General features: G+C 47.0%; 2 protein-coding genes across 2 annotated transcripts; both read right to left on the bottom strand.

Annotated features, from left to right (window-relative positions):
• Positions 1-3,114: 3,114 nt before the first annotated feature.
• Positions 3,115-5,709, bottom strand: LOC118796589 (cytochrome c-like). The gene is made up of 3 exons (XM_036555565.1): positions 5,639-5,709; positions 4,794-4,969; positions 3,115-3,851 (listed from the first exon to the last, which is right to left on the bottom strand). The coding sequence occupies exons 2-3, from the start codon at positions 4,960-4,962 to the stop codon at positions 3,703-3,705; spliced, it is 318 nt and encodes a 105-aa protein (XP_036411458.1). The 5' UTR covers positions 4,963-4,969; positions 5,639-5,709; the 3' UTR covers positions 3,115-3,702.
• Positions 5,710-9,821: 4,112 nt separating this feature from the next.
• npvf (neuropeptide VF precursor) lies at positions 9,822-10,492 on the bottom strand. The gene is made up of 2 exons (XM_036516053.1): positions 10,346-10,492; positions 9,822-10,229 (listed from the first exon to the last, which is right to left on the bottom strand). The coding sequence occupies exons 1-2, from the start codon at positions 10,490-10,492 to the stop codon at positions 9,822-9,824; spliced, it is 555 nt and encodes a 184-aa protein (XP_036371946.1).
• Positions 10,493-14,849: the final 4,357 nt, after the last annotated feature.

Below are 14,849 nucleotides of genomic sequence, written 5' to 3'. Positions count from 1 at the left end.
GACTCACAGAGACACACAGAGACTCACAGAGACACACAGAGACACACAGTGACTTACAGAGACTCACAGAGACTCACAGAGACTCACAGAGACACACAGAGACTCACAGAGACACACAGTGACTTACAGAGACTCACAGAGACTCACAGTGACTCACAGAGACTCACAGAGACTCACAGAGACACACAGAGACTCACAGAGACTCACAGAGACACACAGAGACACACAGAGACACACAGAGACTCACAGAGACTCACAGAGACACACAGAGACTCACAGAGACTCACAGAGACACACAGAGACTCACAGAGACTCACAGAGACTCACAGAGACACACAGAGACTCACAGAGACTCACAGAGATACACAGAGACTCACAGAGACACACAGTGACTTACAGAGACTCACAGAGACTCACAGTGACTCACAGAGACTCACAGAGACTCACAGAGACACACAGTGACTTACAGAGACTCACAGAGACTCACAGTGACTCACAGAGACTCACAGAGACTCACAGAGACACACAGAGACTCACAGAGACTCACAGAGACACACAGAGACTCACAGAGACACACAGAGACACACAGAGACTCACAGAGACACACAGTGACTTACAGAGACTCACAGAGACACACAGAGATACACAGAGACTCACAGAGACTCACAGAGACACACAGAGACTCACAGAGACACACAGAGACACACAGTGACTTACAGAGACTCACAGAGTCTCACAGAGACTCACAGAGACACACAGAGACTCACAGAGACACACAGTGACTTACAGAGACTCACAGAGACTCACAGTGACTCACAGAGACTCACAGAGACTCACAGAGACACACAGAGACTCACAGAGACTCACAGAGACACACAGAGACTCACAGAGACACACAGAGACACACAGAGACTCACAGAGACTCACAGAGACACACAGAGACTCACAGAGACACACAGAGATACACAGAGACTCACAGAGACTCACAGAGACACACAGAGACACACAGAGACTCACAGAGACTCACAGAGACACACAGAGACTCACAGAGACTCACAGAGACACACAGAGACTCACAGAGACACACAGAGACTCACAGAGACTCACAGAGACACACAGAGACTCACAGAGACTCACAGAGACACACAGAGACTCACAGAGACTCACAGAGACACACAGAGACTCACAGAGACACACAGAGATACGCAGAGACTCACAGAGACTCACAGAGACACACAGAGACTCACAGAGACACACAGAGACACACAGTGACTTACAGAGACTCACAGAGACTCACAGAGACTCACAGAGACACACAGAGACTCACAGAGACACACAGTGACTTACAGAGACTCACAGAGACTCACAGTGACTCACAGAGACTCACAGAGACTCACAGAGACACACAGAGACTCACAGAGACTCACAGAGACACACAGAGACTCACAGAGACACACAGAGACACACAGAGACTCACAGAGACACACAGTGACTTACAGAGACTCACAGAGACTCACAGTGACTCACAGAGACTCACAGAGACTCACAGTGACTCACAGAGACACACAGAGACTCACAGAGGAGCTGCGCTAACACCTTCTGCACGGAGCCATCAGACACACACTGTTATTACTGCTGCCCGTGGTGTTTGAGCTGGCAGCGGCCACGCACACAGTGCACATACTGTGCACAGTCATGTTACGGTCACACACTGCAATCGCTCACAGTGTGATCAGACACACAGCTTAGAGGCTGGCGGATGTGGTTCACCCCTCACAGTGTGATCAGACACACAGCTTAGAGGCTGGCGGATGTGGTTCACCCCTCACAGTGTGATCAGACACACAGCTTAGAGGCTGGCGGATGTGGTTCACCCCTCACAGTGTGATCAGACACACAGCTTAGAGGCTGGCGGATGTGGTTCACCCCTCACAGTGTGATCAGACACACAGCTTAGTGGCTGGCGGATGTGGTTCACCCCTCACAGTGTGATCAGACACACAGCTTAGAGGCTGGCGGATGTGGTTCACCCCTCACAGTGTGATCAGACACACAGCTTAGAGGCTGGCGGATGTGGTTCACCCCTCACAGTGTGATCAGACACACAGCTTAGTGGCTGGCGGATGTGGTTCACCCCTCACAGTGTGATCAGACACACAGCTTAGAGGCTGGCGGATGTGGTTCACCCCTCACAGTGTGATCAGACACACAGCTTAGAGGCTGGCGGATGTGGTTCACCCCTGAGATGCTGTGTGTGCAGCAAGGCGGGATCTTCTCTCTGGCAACACATTGATTGCATTCCCAATGCATTACCCACTCAGAACAGCAGAGGGAGCTGTAGGAGGGGGAGGTTAATGTTCTGGGCTCTGCGTCTGGGACCCCGGTTTATTCTCACTCACACAGGGCACCGCTGCAGAGTCAGTGTCACCCTGACCTGACGGCAGCACGTCCTCACAATGACTGACACGCCATGAACATTACAATCCAGGAATGACTGTGCTAACACCGTTCAAACTCTGTCTAACTGCGTTCACTACACTGAGCAAAACAGGAACAAACACAACACTCAGTGTTGCCTTGGAAACTCTCAGCAGCGTGGTGTAGCGGTAAGGAGCAGCAGTGTGGTGTAGCGGTAAGGAGCAGCAGTGTGGTGTAGCAGAAAGGAGCAGGGCAGCAGTGTGGTGTAGCAGTAAGGAGCAGCAGTGTGGTGTAGCCGTAAGGAGCAGCAGTGTGGTGTAGTGGTAAGGAGCAGGGCAGCAGTGTGGTGTAGAGGTAAGGAGCAGCAGTGTGGTGTAGTGGTAAGGAGCAGCAGTGTGGTGTAGCAGAAAGGAGCAGGGCAGCAGTGTGGTGTAGCGGTAAGGAGCAGCAGTGTGGTGTAGCAGAAAGGAGCAGGGCAGCAGTGTGGTGTAGCGGTAAGGAGCAGCAGTGTGGTGTAGCGGTAAGGAGCAGCAGTGTGGTGTAGCAGAAAGGAGCAGCAGTGTCATGTAGAGGTAAGGAGCAGCAGTGTGGTGTAGAGGTAAGGACTCCTGAACTCAAAATTGGCACGTACTCCAAACACACAGAGAGGCACAAGACAGAACACTGCAAATTAATGTAATAATATTTTTGGGCAAAGTGATTTCCTGGGAATAATAAAAATAATTGGTAAATATTTCAGCATAAAATTTATGAAAGCATTTTCAGTGCCATCTGTAAACAACTGAGAAAGATAATGTCTTAGATGTAAATGTTAATATAAAAACATTTTATGTAAAGTATAGCCTTACACAAACATGCAACTAAAGAATAACAGTCCTATAAATTTAAGAGAATAAAATGTGACACAGACACCACACCCCCATTTAACCAATGAGAGGCTACAGAATTAGATAATGAGGTCAAGTATACAATGTGGACTGAATTTCAGCTCCTGAGTTCAGTCTTGTCTTACATGAAGCCAGATCGCAGGGAAACTGCAGTCCACCTTGAGAATAATATCCTGTTTGTGCTGGTGAGGAGGAGAGAGCATTCCAGAACATTCCACAGACTGAGTCACTGCCTTTATAAAAGTCTTTTCACAGAGGCCTGGTTACAAAACAACAAAATCCTCAGCATAAAAAGCCGAAGAAAATGAAAATCTGGTAATAAATACAGTCAGTCCACCCCCAGGTCAGGGCGAGGTAGGTATTGGATGTTTTCATGTGTGCTGTCAAGTCAGAGTGCCTATGAAGAGGTGGCCTCCTTCAGGTATGCCACCAGGTCCTCTCTCTCCTTCTTCTTCCTGATGCCAGAGAAGATCATCTTGGTTCCTGGGATGTACTTTTTAGGATTGTGCAGGTACTCCTTTAGAGTCTCCTCACCCCAGACGATACCTGGCCGTGAGGGAGAGTTGCACAGGTGAGAAAGCACACACTTATGATATACAGGTGAGATACTGTAGCAACAGGTAAGAGCTGCAAGGAGAGTAATGCTGTTCTTAGACACTCAGAATACACAGGTAAGTTAGTGTCGCTACATATGACAGTTACAGAATTTACAAGTGAGAGAGTTACATTATACAGGTGAGACAGTTATCTCCAGGTGAGAGTGTTACAGTGGATAGAGGAATAAGTGTCTCTATGGGTGAGAGTGTACCTACAGGTGAGACAGTTACAGGTGAGTATCCTTATGTTTGATCCTGAAGTCTATTTCTCTTTCTATAGGTAAAGGAGTGTACCTTTACTGATGGAAGTGCAGGGAGGCAGCAGCCACTGTTTGCCCATTCAAACCCAGCACAAAAGAAGTGCATCATGGGATACCTTCCTTGAAAAATCTGAAAATCTGCATTTACCATGAAATATATCACTACAACCCACAGAGCAGGTAGTCATACGATATTACACAGAGAAGTTGCACTTTATTTTTCCAAAAACAACAGGAATAATAAGCAGTCTTTGATAAATAGTATTTTCCCAGGCAGGTTTCCAGAGAGATGGTTTTACTGCAGTTCTGAAAGTATACTTGCCCAGACCTGCAGTACTGCACCACTGAGACACACACAGACACACACACACACACACTCTCTCTCTCTCTCTCACACACACACACACACTCACACACTCTCTCTCACACACACACACACACACACACTCACACACTCACACATACAAACACCACACTCTCTCTCACACACACACACACACTCACACACTCTCTCTCTCACACACACACACACACACACACACGCACACACTCACACACTCTCTCTCTCTCACACACACACACACACACTCACACACTCTCTCTCACACACAGAGTGTCCGTGGTAGCTGTACCTTTATCAATGTTGGCCTGTGTGTAGGAGTATCCGGGCGCCTGTCCCGTCTTGCGGCCGAACAGCCCGTGCAGGTTTGGCCCCACCTTGTGCTTCCCACCTTCGTCCACTGTGTGGCACTGTGCGCACTTCTGCATGAACACCTTCTTCCCCTTTTTAATGTCCCCCATTCTGCCTCTGCGAAACCAGCATCATCATCATCATCATCATCATCACCTTCATCACCTTCGTCATACCTTCACCAGAACCATCATCATCATAAATGTGGGAGAATGGAAAAAATATACATAAATATTATAGCTGTATATATAAATATATCTGCCTGTTATCAGAAGACTTAAATGAATGACCACGTCCATGCTGATTATCAGGAGCAGAGGGGACGAAGAAAACGATTCTACAGCAGTATCTGCAACCCACAGTCCAGCACAGCAGAAGGCAGAGCTGTCGGAAAACTCGCGATTCAGACTGCCGGAAAATTACCAATAGGTAACTTCACTCCGCTTCCGGGATGGAGCCTACATTTTCCCTCACGGAAAGGGCTCAGTACCTATGATATTACTGCTTAACTTTTAATCGCTCCTTCAGCAATAACTGAAGCCCCTGCATTTAAATATTTGAATCTATTCAGCAACCTTGCATAAGATGACATCCACCACTTTCATATAAATGAAACGAAGTGAAAATAAACAATGAACCACTGAAATCTGCTGGAAAACTGTGTTACAATTCGATCTTTTCATCCCTTTTAGACACTCAGCCCAGACGCATAACTATTGTTTTTTTCCAAGAATTATTCTCTGCAATAATAATACACTTACATGTAGGCAAAGATACATTTCTTACCCGGTAAAAGACGTAGCTTTCCCAGGTAAGCAATCGCACCTCCTCGCTGTAGTAACTCTGGAACTTGTGTAACACAAGGCGCGTCTCTGATGCTCATGTCAGGACAGCCTGCGATTGCGCAACAGATCCGTCGATCAAACGCGATTCTGAAACGCGCTCATATTTCAGGGGATTTTTGAACGCGCGATGAATCACTGTATTCTGAACAAAGACGCGCGTAATGACATTATATAATACAGAATAACCCAGGAAACTGAGGCGTTACTTTGACTTGTCGGCAGACCTTAGGTGCGTATTTCCCGAGTAACTATCTGACGTTTTTAGATTCAGTTACCGCGTCACTCATTCTGTAAACAGGCCAGCAAATCTGGCAAATAGAAATTAGTCAACAAATCAGTCAAACAATATAAACATACGAAACCCAAATACCTTTTGTTTTAAAAGGGGCACTACGACTATAGGGGTACTATTTTGGCGCAAAGAATGCGCCGTTGTAGAGGTGGGAGATGCTGAGCGGAGCCGGTTTGTCCGGCCGCGGCCGGAGGTGTCCTCAGGTGAAGGTGGGGCAGAGCGCGACAGGCTGCCACGTCCTGTTCAGGCGGCTTGTGATGCCCCAGCGCCCTATTTAGACACTTGCTGGTGTTTCCTTTATGTTGGCAGTTACCTGTATGTATGAAATGCACGCGGCCAGGTGTCGGGAAAAGTGCCTCTATTGAACCTTTGTCGAAAACGCGGCGCTTTGGGGACAGCTGACTGAGGACATCTTGTGGTTCGTTGTTGAATCGCAGCAGTTGAAAAATAAGCAATTTATTCTTTTCTGCTGCCATCTAGTGGATAAATTAATCACTATAAAATCCAGACACCACAAACAAGACTCATGATGTGATCTGATATAGATATGAACACTACCAATATAACTAATACTAATGCAAACAGTAGTTATCATTCTTATAGCATTATTAGTAGTAATTGCCCTATTTTTTAATAATTACCATACGCTTATTTTTAATACAAAAATTACAATTTTACCAACATTATGGGCCATGTGTATCAATCTTTGTGTGCAACTTGCTGTAGGACCATGTGTACGCACAATCCCGCGATTTGTGTACGGAGGTTTTTCGTCAGTTATCAAACACCACATATGCCTAATTGTCTTCATAAATCTGAGCGTAGATCAAATTTGCGTGAGATTATGTGCATATGAACGCGCTTGACGTCCACTCCCACAATTATTCTGATATGGACCGAGACACGCCTTTAATTAGTCAATTAGCATATAAAGATCCCAGGTATATCTGAGTGAAATGCAGAGATTGATGTTGAAAGTGTTTGAAAGTGTGATTTACAAAAACAACTTCATCCTCTCTTGGAGCCCGTTTTGCAATGTGAGTGCAATCCATTGCGCCGGTTACATTAGGAAAACCAGACAAATTGCATTTTGATATTGGCCTGTTCCTCCGAAGTGTAAAGAAACTTTATAAACCTTAGAGTCATCCGGGTGATCCCTTCCCATACTATGGGCAGGATACGGCTCAGGGAGGATTGTGATATCCCCGTCCTGTCCGCAAGCTCTCTTTGGAATGTCCCGGTGACGAGAAGACCCAAGGTGGTTAAATTTGGAGATGAACCGGTAATGCATGTGTTCTCCGCGTTTCTCTGAGGATAACAGGCTCCAGCTCCTCACAGAGGCTGAGGAGTGCTAAAGCGACGTATTAGCCATACATCAACATTGGCGAAGAAGTCTGTCTGGTCCTTGAACACACGTTCATGCCTGATTGGGTATCTCGATACCGTCTAAAAGCGCAGCACAGTCATACTGATTGTGAATGCTTTATGCTTATACGTTGTAAATGAGCCTGTTATATAGGAGTACTCATTAAAAATGTTTGATTACACATGGTGATCTGTGACTTTTTAATTTTTGGGCTATAAGGCCCAATTACAATGTTAATATAATAATACTAAATTGACAGTCACAGTTTTGCCATAATGTCCAACATTGTTCATAGTTTGCAGTTAAACCAGTATTTCACATGGACCAATGCATGCACGATAACACTCATCAATGATCGACACAAGACCTGTTTACTTGCATCACCGTTAGTTCCTCTTGGTGTCGCCAATCTGCAAATTACAAATTTTATGCGTACGCCACCTCGAGACCATGCGCAGAGGTACGCATGTTTTCCCGGGAAGCACCGTTATATGTGTAGAAAAGTGCTCAGCGCGATTTTAGTGCGTACGCACCGTTGATACATGTGGCCCTATACCTGATATCCTGGAACACTTCAGCTTCAACGCTTCAGACCAGGAAGAGTGTCGAGCACCAAAAAAACTGGCTGAGATTAGCACTAGTAACAAAAATATGCGACCTCCAGAAACCGCCGAAATATTTATGCAATATGTAGAAACTGAAAAAATACTGATGCTCGTGAACAAGGTAATATACAATACAACACAAGAAAGAGAGCACACTGAATATATTAGACAGAACACATTTTTAAAGTTGGTTCAAAGTTAATCTACAGAATATAATGAAGAAAATATCCGAGGGAAAATAATGTTATTGTATGTCGTAAATACATCGCACATGTATTAGATGCATAAAAATCTACCTGTGCTTTTATCAGTTATATTTTTCTTTTCGTCTCCACCAAGACGGGAAAATCTGAAAGAGCTGTCACCGGCGCTTCATGGCCCGCTCAGGGGCGTGTGCTTTGCGTCTTAATGGCTGTGAATCAGGCGCAATGTTGTCGAGTATAACGGCAATGAAACGGCTCTGCGCGCTGGTGCGTGCGTGTGTGTCCGGTGAGGGGAAAAAAGTTATTTTAACTTGTGGTTTTCAATACAGAATAAGAATTTAATAAGTGAAATGTTGAAATTACGCCGGAATGAGAGGACGCCACTGCGGTCTGACGCGTTAGCTGAGCTGAGCGGGATCTTCACGGAAGTGTACCTCATTATATTACATTACATGCATTTAGCAGATGCTCTGATCCAGAGCGATTTTTATTATTTTATTATGATATTTTTATTATTTAAACTCAACGGGTTTTGTTAAAATCTCGACAAATTGTCCAGCGCAAACCGGCAACATGGGTTGGTGTATTGGTTCAGGATTGTCCATCCTCCAGATGTTTATATGATCGATGCCCATGTGGGGCATTGTCAGCAAGCATTATCTGCAATTCATCAGAAAAACATCCGTATGTAAATATTTAATATGCAAAATATAAGGTTGTACATGGATTGCGACTGTAACTTTAGTTCCTTCACAAATAATTTGCTATGTCCGTTGTGATGATGATACTATGAAAATTAATGTCTGTTTTAATAATTTACAATTTTTTTTATGAATGTTATTCTGAAGCACTTCTGCAGCGATGCCTAAAAAAAACAACCATCATAAATTTAGGTGACATTTCTTTTGCGGACAAAACTAGCATACTAGCAGAATAATTACTCCACACGTAAGAACTTGCCAAGTTTATTAGAAGGTAACACATGGATTCTGACCCTGAATCACTGAGGTGAGCAAAAGTGCTAATTTACCCGTGAAGTTTGCTTCACTGCGGTGTTTGGCCCCTAAGATCTGAAACAAAAACTGTGTGCAATGTCAACTTGGATTTACAATTAAGAGAAGAGACGAAACTGTGAATCTCCTAGTTTTTAACCAGGACATTCGTAGATTAATGGCTCTTCCGACATGTGCCAAACGGTGTGTTTCTCTGCACAGCTGTACGCGGCGCGGAAGGCACAGGTGGAAATCACCGTTAGCTTTAGTTCCGTTGAAACACAGTATGCTTGAATACCGGACAAATGCCACACATTTATTTCAATGACGTGTCAAGTGAAACTAGCAAGATATGCTATAAACAATAAACTATTTCCATTTTCATTTTTATTTTACACTCATAACAACATGCGTGCGTCAGAAGTTTTACGAAAGAAGGAGGGAAAACACAAAAGCGACATGTATTCAGAGTCCCGCGTTCATCCTGGGCTCAGTCAGAAAGCAGAGTAAGGTACATCCATGTCCTTTAGGTTATCCAGAAGATTCCTTTCTCTGACAGAACTACGGTCTTCCGGTCTGCAGGAAAATAACTTTTCGTGAGGTTTACGTTAATCAGCACGGCTACGGATACAAGAACAGCGTGACAGTCATGTTACAGCAGGTGCCTTACCTTCTGTGCAGCAGGTCTGTGACGAATCCACGCGTGAGGATTTCACGGGAGCGGCCGGGTCTCGTGTACAGGGCGGTTCTGCCGAATCTCTGCGGGAGCGTGGCGGAAGGGGAAGCCACGCCTCCGGAGCGCGTGCACTGGTGGCACGGGAGCGGGACAGGTGCGTCCAGCACCTGCGACCTGCCGAAGCGCTGGGGCAGGTTGAGGGCGGATTTGGGCATCCGTACCGCCCCCCAGGACGAGGCGCGGCCGAAGCGCAGGGGCAGGTTAGCGTGGAGCAGCGTCGGCCTCCCGGCGGAGGGATACAGCTTCAGGATCGTGGGGGAGCTGACTTTAGTAGTGGTGGGGGCTTCTTTGAGGGTAAAATCGTCCATCTCAAGACTTCTGAGATTCTCATGACTGGCCTAAACGAAAACGCAGCAATGCACACGAGTCAGTGATCGCTGAGCACGAATTACTGCAGGTCCCTTTGAAATCCATAACAGAGATGGGAAAAATTAGCTCGTAATTGGAAGTTTACCTGTGGATAGAGCCGCTGCTCCTCCGCGTGCCGGGTGTCCGCAGAGGACAGCGCGTACTCCACGGGCCTCGCGCAGGTGACGCCTCCCGGTGCGAGGCATCCCAGCATCCCCAGCGTCAGCATCAGACCCGCGGCGGAGCGACTCATCTTCCACGCCATCGCCAGACTGCGGCCGCCAGCCGAGCCCCCTTACTTAAAGCTCTTTCAGAAAAAACATAATGCTGTGACCCCCACGCAAAATCATTTACTGAATCAGATGTTCGTCAGCAGCTTATTCAAACAAAATGAGGCAAAACAAAAAACGTTCATTTAGTGGAAAATTCAAGGCATGTCCGGACGTGTGAGGGGAGACTTTGAAAAGCTCGATACCTTCATAAGTATTTACTAATTACCAATACAGAGCTCATTAGGAGAGCACGAAGACCATGGCAACCGGAAAACACGAAGGCAGAGAGCAGAACACGCAACAGCTCCTTTATGTCCGAACAAGAATCCTTAACGTTCGCTTTATTTACCTAACCTGGGTACAGTGGAGGTCCTGCCGTCAATTGTGTGAAGTGACCTGTCCCAATTTGGCACGTTTAATTAATGAATGGTCATTTTGGTGAAAGACCTGCTCTGAGCGGGAATGGGCGAGCATAGTGAGGCTGCTTGGTCTCCTCGTGCAGAGGTGCCGTGATTCTCACCCGAAGGACACACCTGACACAACGCAGGGTCTTGGAGCTAAAGTCAATACACAGTTTAATCATTTTGAATTTCTACAAGAATCATGACAAATTCAAAAGGGAAATGAAAAGAGCTGAATTTGTGCTGAAACAGCAGTGTGTTTAAATCTCAGCAAAATGGTTTTGAAGTCATTTCCCTTCACATAAAGCTGGTGCTGCTTTGCTCTGAGGGACACCTCTGTTACAATGAGGAGACTTCAGGTCTGAGAACTCACTCCTTCTGAGTGGAAACAGCCCACAAAGGATGCTGGGAGGCGGAGGGATGAAAAACCATGCAGGAAATAGTTGCTTTGTGAGGGCTGTGAGATAGTCAATAGGAAGAATTCACAAAAAAAGTATTTAAATGTTTTAGTTTGTGACCTTCCTCTCACACCAGTCTGTTTGCACCTGTGTTCATTTACCATAAAATTCACCACTAGGGGGAGCTCAGTGTAGGCCTATGTCATGCCGTTGTTACATACATGTCATATTTGAGAATTATGTGCTGTCCGATGTCTGTCATGTCATACGTGTTGACTTTGGCATCCTGTGTTTGGAAATGCTGGTGTACGTGGGGGCAGTCAGGGGCAGATAGGACCGATACTGATGGGTGTAGCCTGAGAAAAGACACCTTCAGGTTCACGCTGAAACTGTTAAACTCCAGACCTGAGCTGCCCGCGGGGAGAGGAGAGACCTGACAGGGTGACGAGCCCACAGGCAGGATTCCTGGGGCACCGGCAGGAGTAATTGGGGTCCCGAGGAGTCAGGACATTCCTGGCATTGTGTGTGACTCATTACTGCCCTGAAACCACATGCTAATGAGCACGTTTCTCTCAATGGATACAAAAGCAAATTACAGCCGCGCTCCCGGAACGACATACAAATCTGGACAGGAAAATATTCACCATTATGCGTTCACTGGGTATTGTTATTGTTAAAGATGTCAGTTTATCACAAAGCCACCACATAAGAGTGGTCACGGTCATCGCTGTAGTCGTAGTAACAAGAAGCTATGCACTGCCATTTTTGTCCACCAGGTGGCAGGATGGTGTCAGTGCAGAGGGAAGCTGAGGGTCTCCCCTCTCCTGTTTTTCTCTCTCTTCTCTTTACTCAGTGCCGCTTTTACAGAACCATGCTCCTCATACCCACACACGTCTCATTTCTGCTTTCACAGTCCATATTATTCATGGGATATGTTCTAAAACAAATTTGCAGACAAGTGCAGGCACACACACACACACGCGCACACACACGCACACACACACACACACACACACACACGCATGCACACACACGCACACACACACACACACACACACGCGCGCACACACGCACACACACACACACACACACACACACACACACGTGCACGCACACACACGCACACACACACACTACATTAAATTACATGACATTACTGCCATTTAGCAAACGCTCTTATCCAGGGTGACTTACACAGGCTACAGTTTTACATCCATTTATACAGCTTTTGGTTACAAGTCCTTTTTTGCTCCTTACCGCTATGCCACTCTGCTACCCTATATATACATACATACGTGTGTGTATATAAATGTACATACATACATACATATATCTATCCGTATATATGTTTACACAGTCATGTGCAACACACATAGCCTGACATACACAGGTACACACACACACACGTGTTTATATGTGCCTGATTGAGAGGTAATGGAAAGCCTGTGATTGTAGATGGAGCAGGTCTGCTGTCCAGATTATCATGCTAGCGATGACATCACTGTTTTGCTCAGAGTGTCTGGAGTCTTCCACCTGGGAGTGTCTGGCCACCATTACCTCCTGGAGAAGGAATTTTCAGCTTGGCAGCAGACTGGCCAAATGATACCCTTGTTTTTCACAGAAAGAAAACAAAATGTGCTGTTAGAACATAACAGTGAATCACACCACACTTTCAAAACAAACCCTGCACCACGACCAGCCCAGCCTGGGCCTAGCTCTCCCTGCAGTCACTGCCTGCTGTTACACCAAACAGCCTCCAGGGGGAGCCTGAGCAAACGAGCCTCTCCATCTACATATTTTCCAGCTGAAGATTGAATTTAATTTGAGCCTCCATAGGAAAAACCCCATTAGTATTTCAACATGAAATTCTGTGAAAATACTTTGTTGGGTGTAACGAGCACAGAATGAGCAAGCTGTAAGGGTTGGGGGGCAGCAATGTTATGACACACCCCCAGTTAAAATGGACTGCCACACACAGACATTCTCCTGACATCAGCAGCTCTCTGTGGGGGTGGGACACAGACCGGCCAGCTGGGGCCACCAGAGGGAGAGGGGGAAGTTGAGAGAGAGGGGGAGGGAGGGAGAGAAGAAGGGAGAGGGACAAAGAAAAAAACACTCTGCCCACTCACTTTTGACCTTTGACCTTTAACTGCTTGCCCTGTGGGGCGCCTCAGATTTCTTCCGCTGGGGTGCTGGTCAGCGGGTCACTGAGGGTCAAAAGCCAGGATGGTGGGAGGGGATTGTGATGACCCCCCCACCACCTCTAGCCCCACAGTGTGAGGTCACAACTGACTGTCAGTTGCTGTGCTAAAATCCTGCAAAGCACCCTGGGAAAAGAATGTCTGTACCACCCTTCAGACAGGAAGGAGAAGGTCACTCATTACAGACTCTCGCTGCTGTTGGGAGCTACAGAGACAGCCAAACACTCACAGCTCACACTCAGGAGTGTTAGCTGTGTGTCTCTAACGCTTGCGGTCTGAATGGGGCTGAATCTGTCCTCCAGGGTGAATGAAATCTGTCAGTTTTACTGAGGATCACGCTCCAGCAGGTGACTCCTCTCTGGCTTCACTGGGCCTCGTGTCGTGCAGCATGACCTTTTTGCACATCATAGCTAACTTGTTTCATTACAGAAAAGAGACCAGGAGTCCCTTCTGATGACACTCTCTGACACACACTGGGATTATGGCGGGGTGGTGGAGGGGGGTGTTGGGGGGGGGGGGGGTGCGGCACTGACCCTGCGGACAGAGTGTGACAATGCTGAGCACACAAAAGCCACCAGAAACCCCCCCCCCGCACGCTCCCCCCGCTTCCCCCCACATCTCTGCTGAGCCAGGAAGTAGAGGTCAGGGAGTGAGAGGCAGATAGGGAGAGAGGGAAGGCCTCTGACCAGCTGAAGGCCTTTAAACATTGACCTTACAGATGAGTGGCATTGACAGGCCTTTTAAATAAATGATAATGGTCTCACGCTAGCTCTCACACGCATATACTCTGCTGCAGTTTGGCGAGTGGAGCCTTCATGCTTATCACTTTCTTGCTGGTTTCGCTACTGTTTTGCTCTCCCTCGTTAGCGTTTTGCTCTCTCGTTAGCTTCTCGCTGCCAAAGCTGAGATCAGAGTCTGCAGAATTTGCGGGTGATTCAGATTTTCCGGTGGGTTCAGCGGGTTTGGAGAGAGGCGCGTCTGCTGTCCCCTGCAGGGGTGGAGCTCTGGCAGCAGCTGCAGCAGGGGTCACGGTGGTGTCTGCAGAAGGGGGGGGGGTCCTGCAGCCTCTCCAGCTGTCTGTAATGCAGAGAGAGGTGATATCACATGCAGGATGGAGCCGTTACACACCAGGAGTGACTCACTGATGCGAGTCACACATGTTTCTGTAAGGGAGACTCACAGAGATTTGATTCACTCAAAGGAGTCATTAACTGACAGCACATGGGGTTGATGAAGCTTTCCCGTCAGAGAACGTTCTCCCAGTCTGATGCATGCTGTATGCTGGCCAGTGACAGGCTCCCTGTGTGTGTGTGTGTGTGTGATATCGCCTCTCTCTGC

The sequence above is a fragment of the Megalops cyprinoides genome, chromosome 21 (genome assembly GCF_013368585.1).
Source record: "Megalops cyprinoides isolate fMegCyp1 chromosome 21, fMegCyp1.pri, whole genome shotgun sequence".
Taxonomy (NCBI): Eukaryota; Metazoa; Chordata; class Actinopteri; order Elopiformes; family Megalopidae; genus Megalops; species Megalops cyprinoides.
The sequence above is the reverse complement of the archived record's forward strand: the minus strand, read 5'-3'. Positions and strand labels throughout refer to the sequence as shown.

Coding starts and splice junctions, on each gene's coding strand:
- LOC118796589 (XM_036555565.1), bottom strand. CDS start 4,962: ATGGGGGACATTAAAAAGGGGAAGAAGGTGTTCATGCAGAAGTGCGCA. Junction 3,852..4,793: donor ACAGGCCAACATTGATAAAG/GTACAGCTACCA, acceptor CCTCACGGCCAG/GTATCGTCTGGGGTGAGGAG.
- npvf (XM_036516053.1), bottom strand. CDS start 10,492: ATGAGTCGCTCCGCCGCGGGTCTGATGCTGACGCTGGGGATGCTGGGA. Junction 10,230..10,345: donor AGCAGCGGCTCTATCCACAG/GTAAACTTCCAA, acceptor GTTTTCGTTTAG/GCCAGTCATGAGAATCTCAG.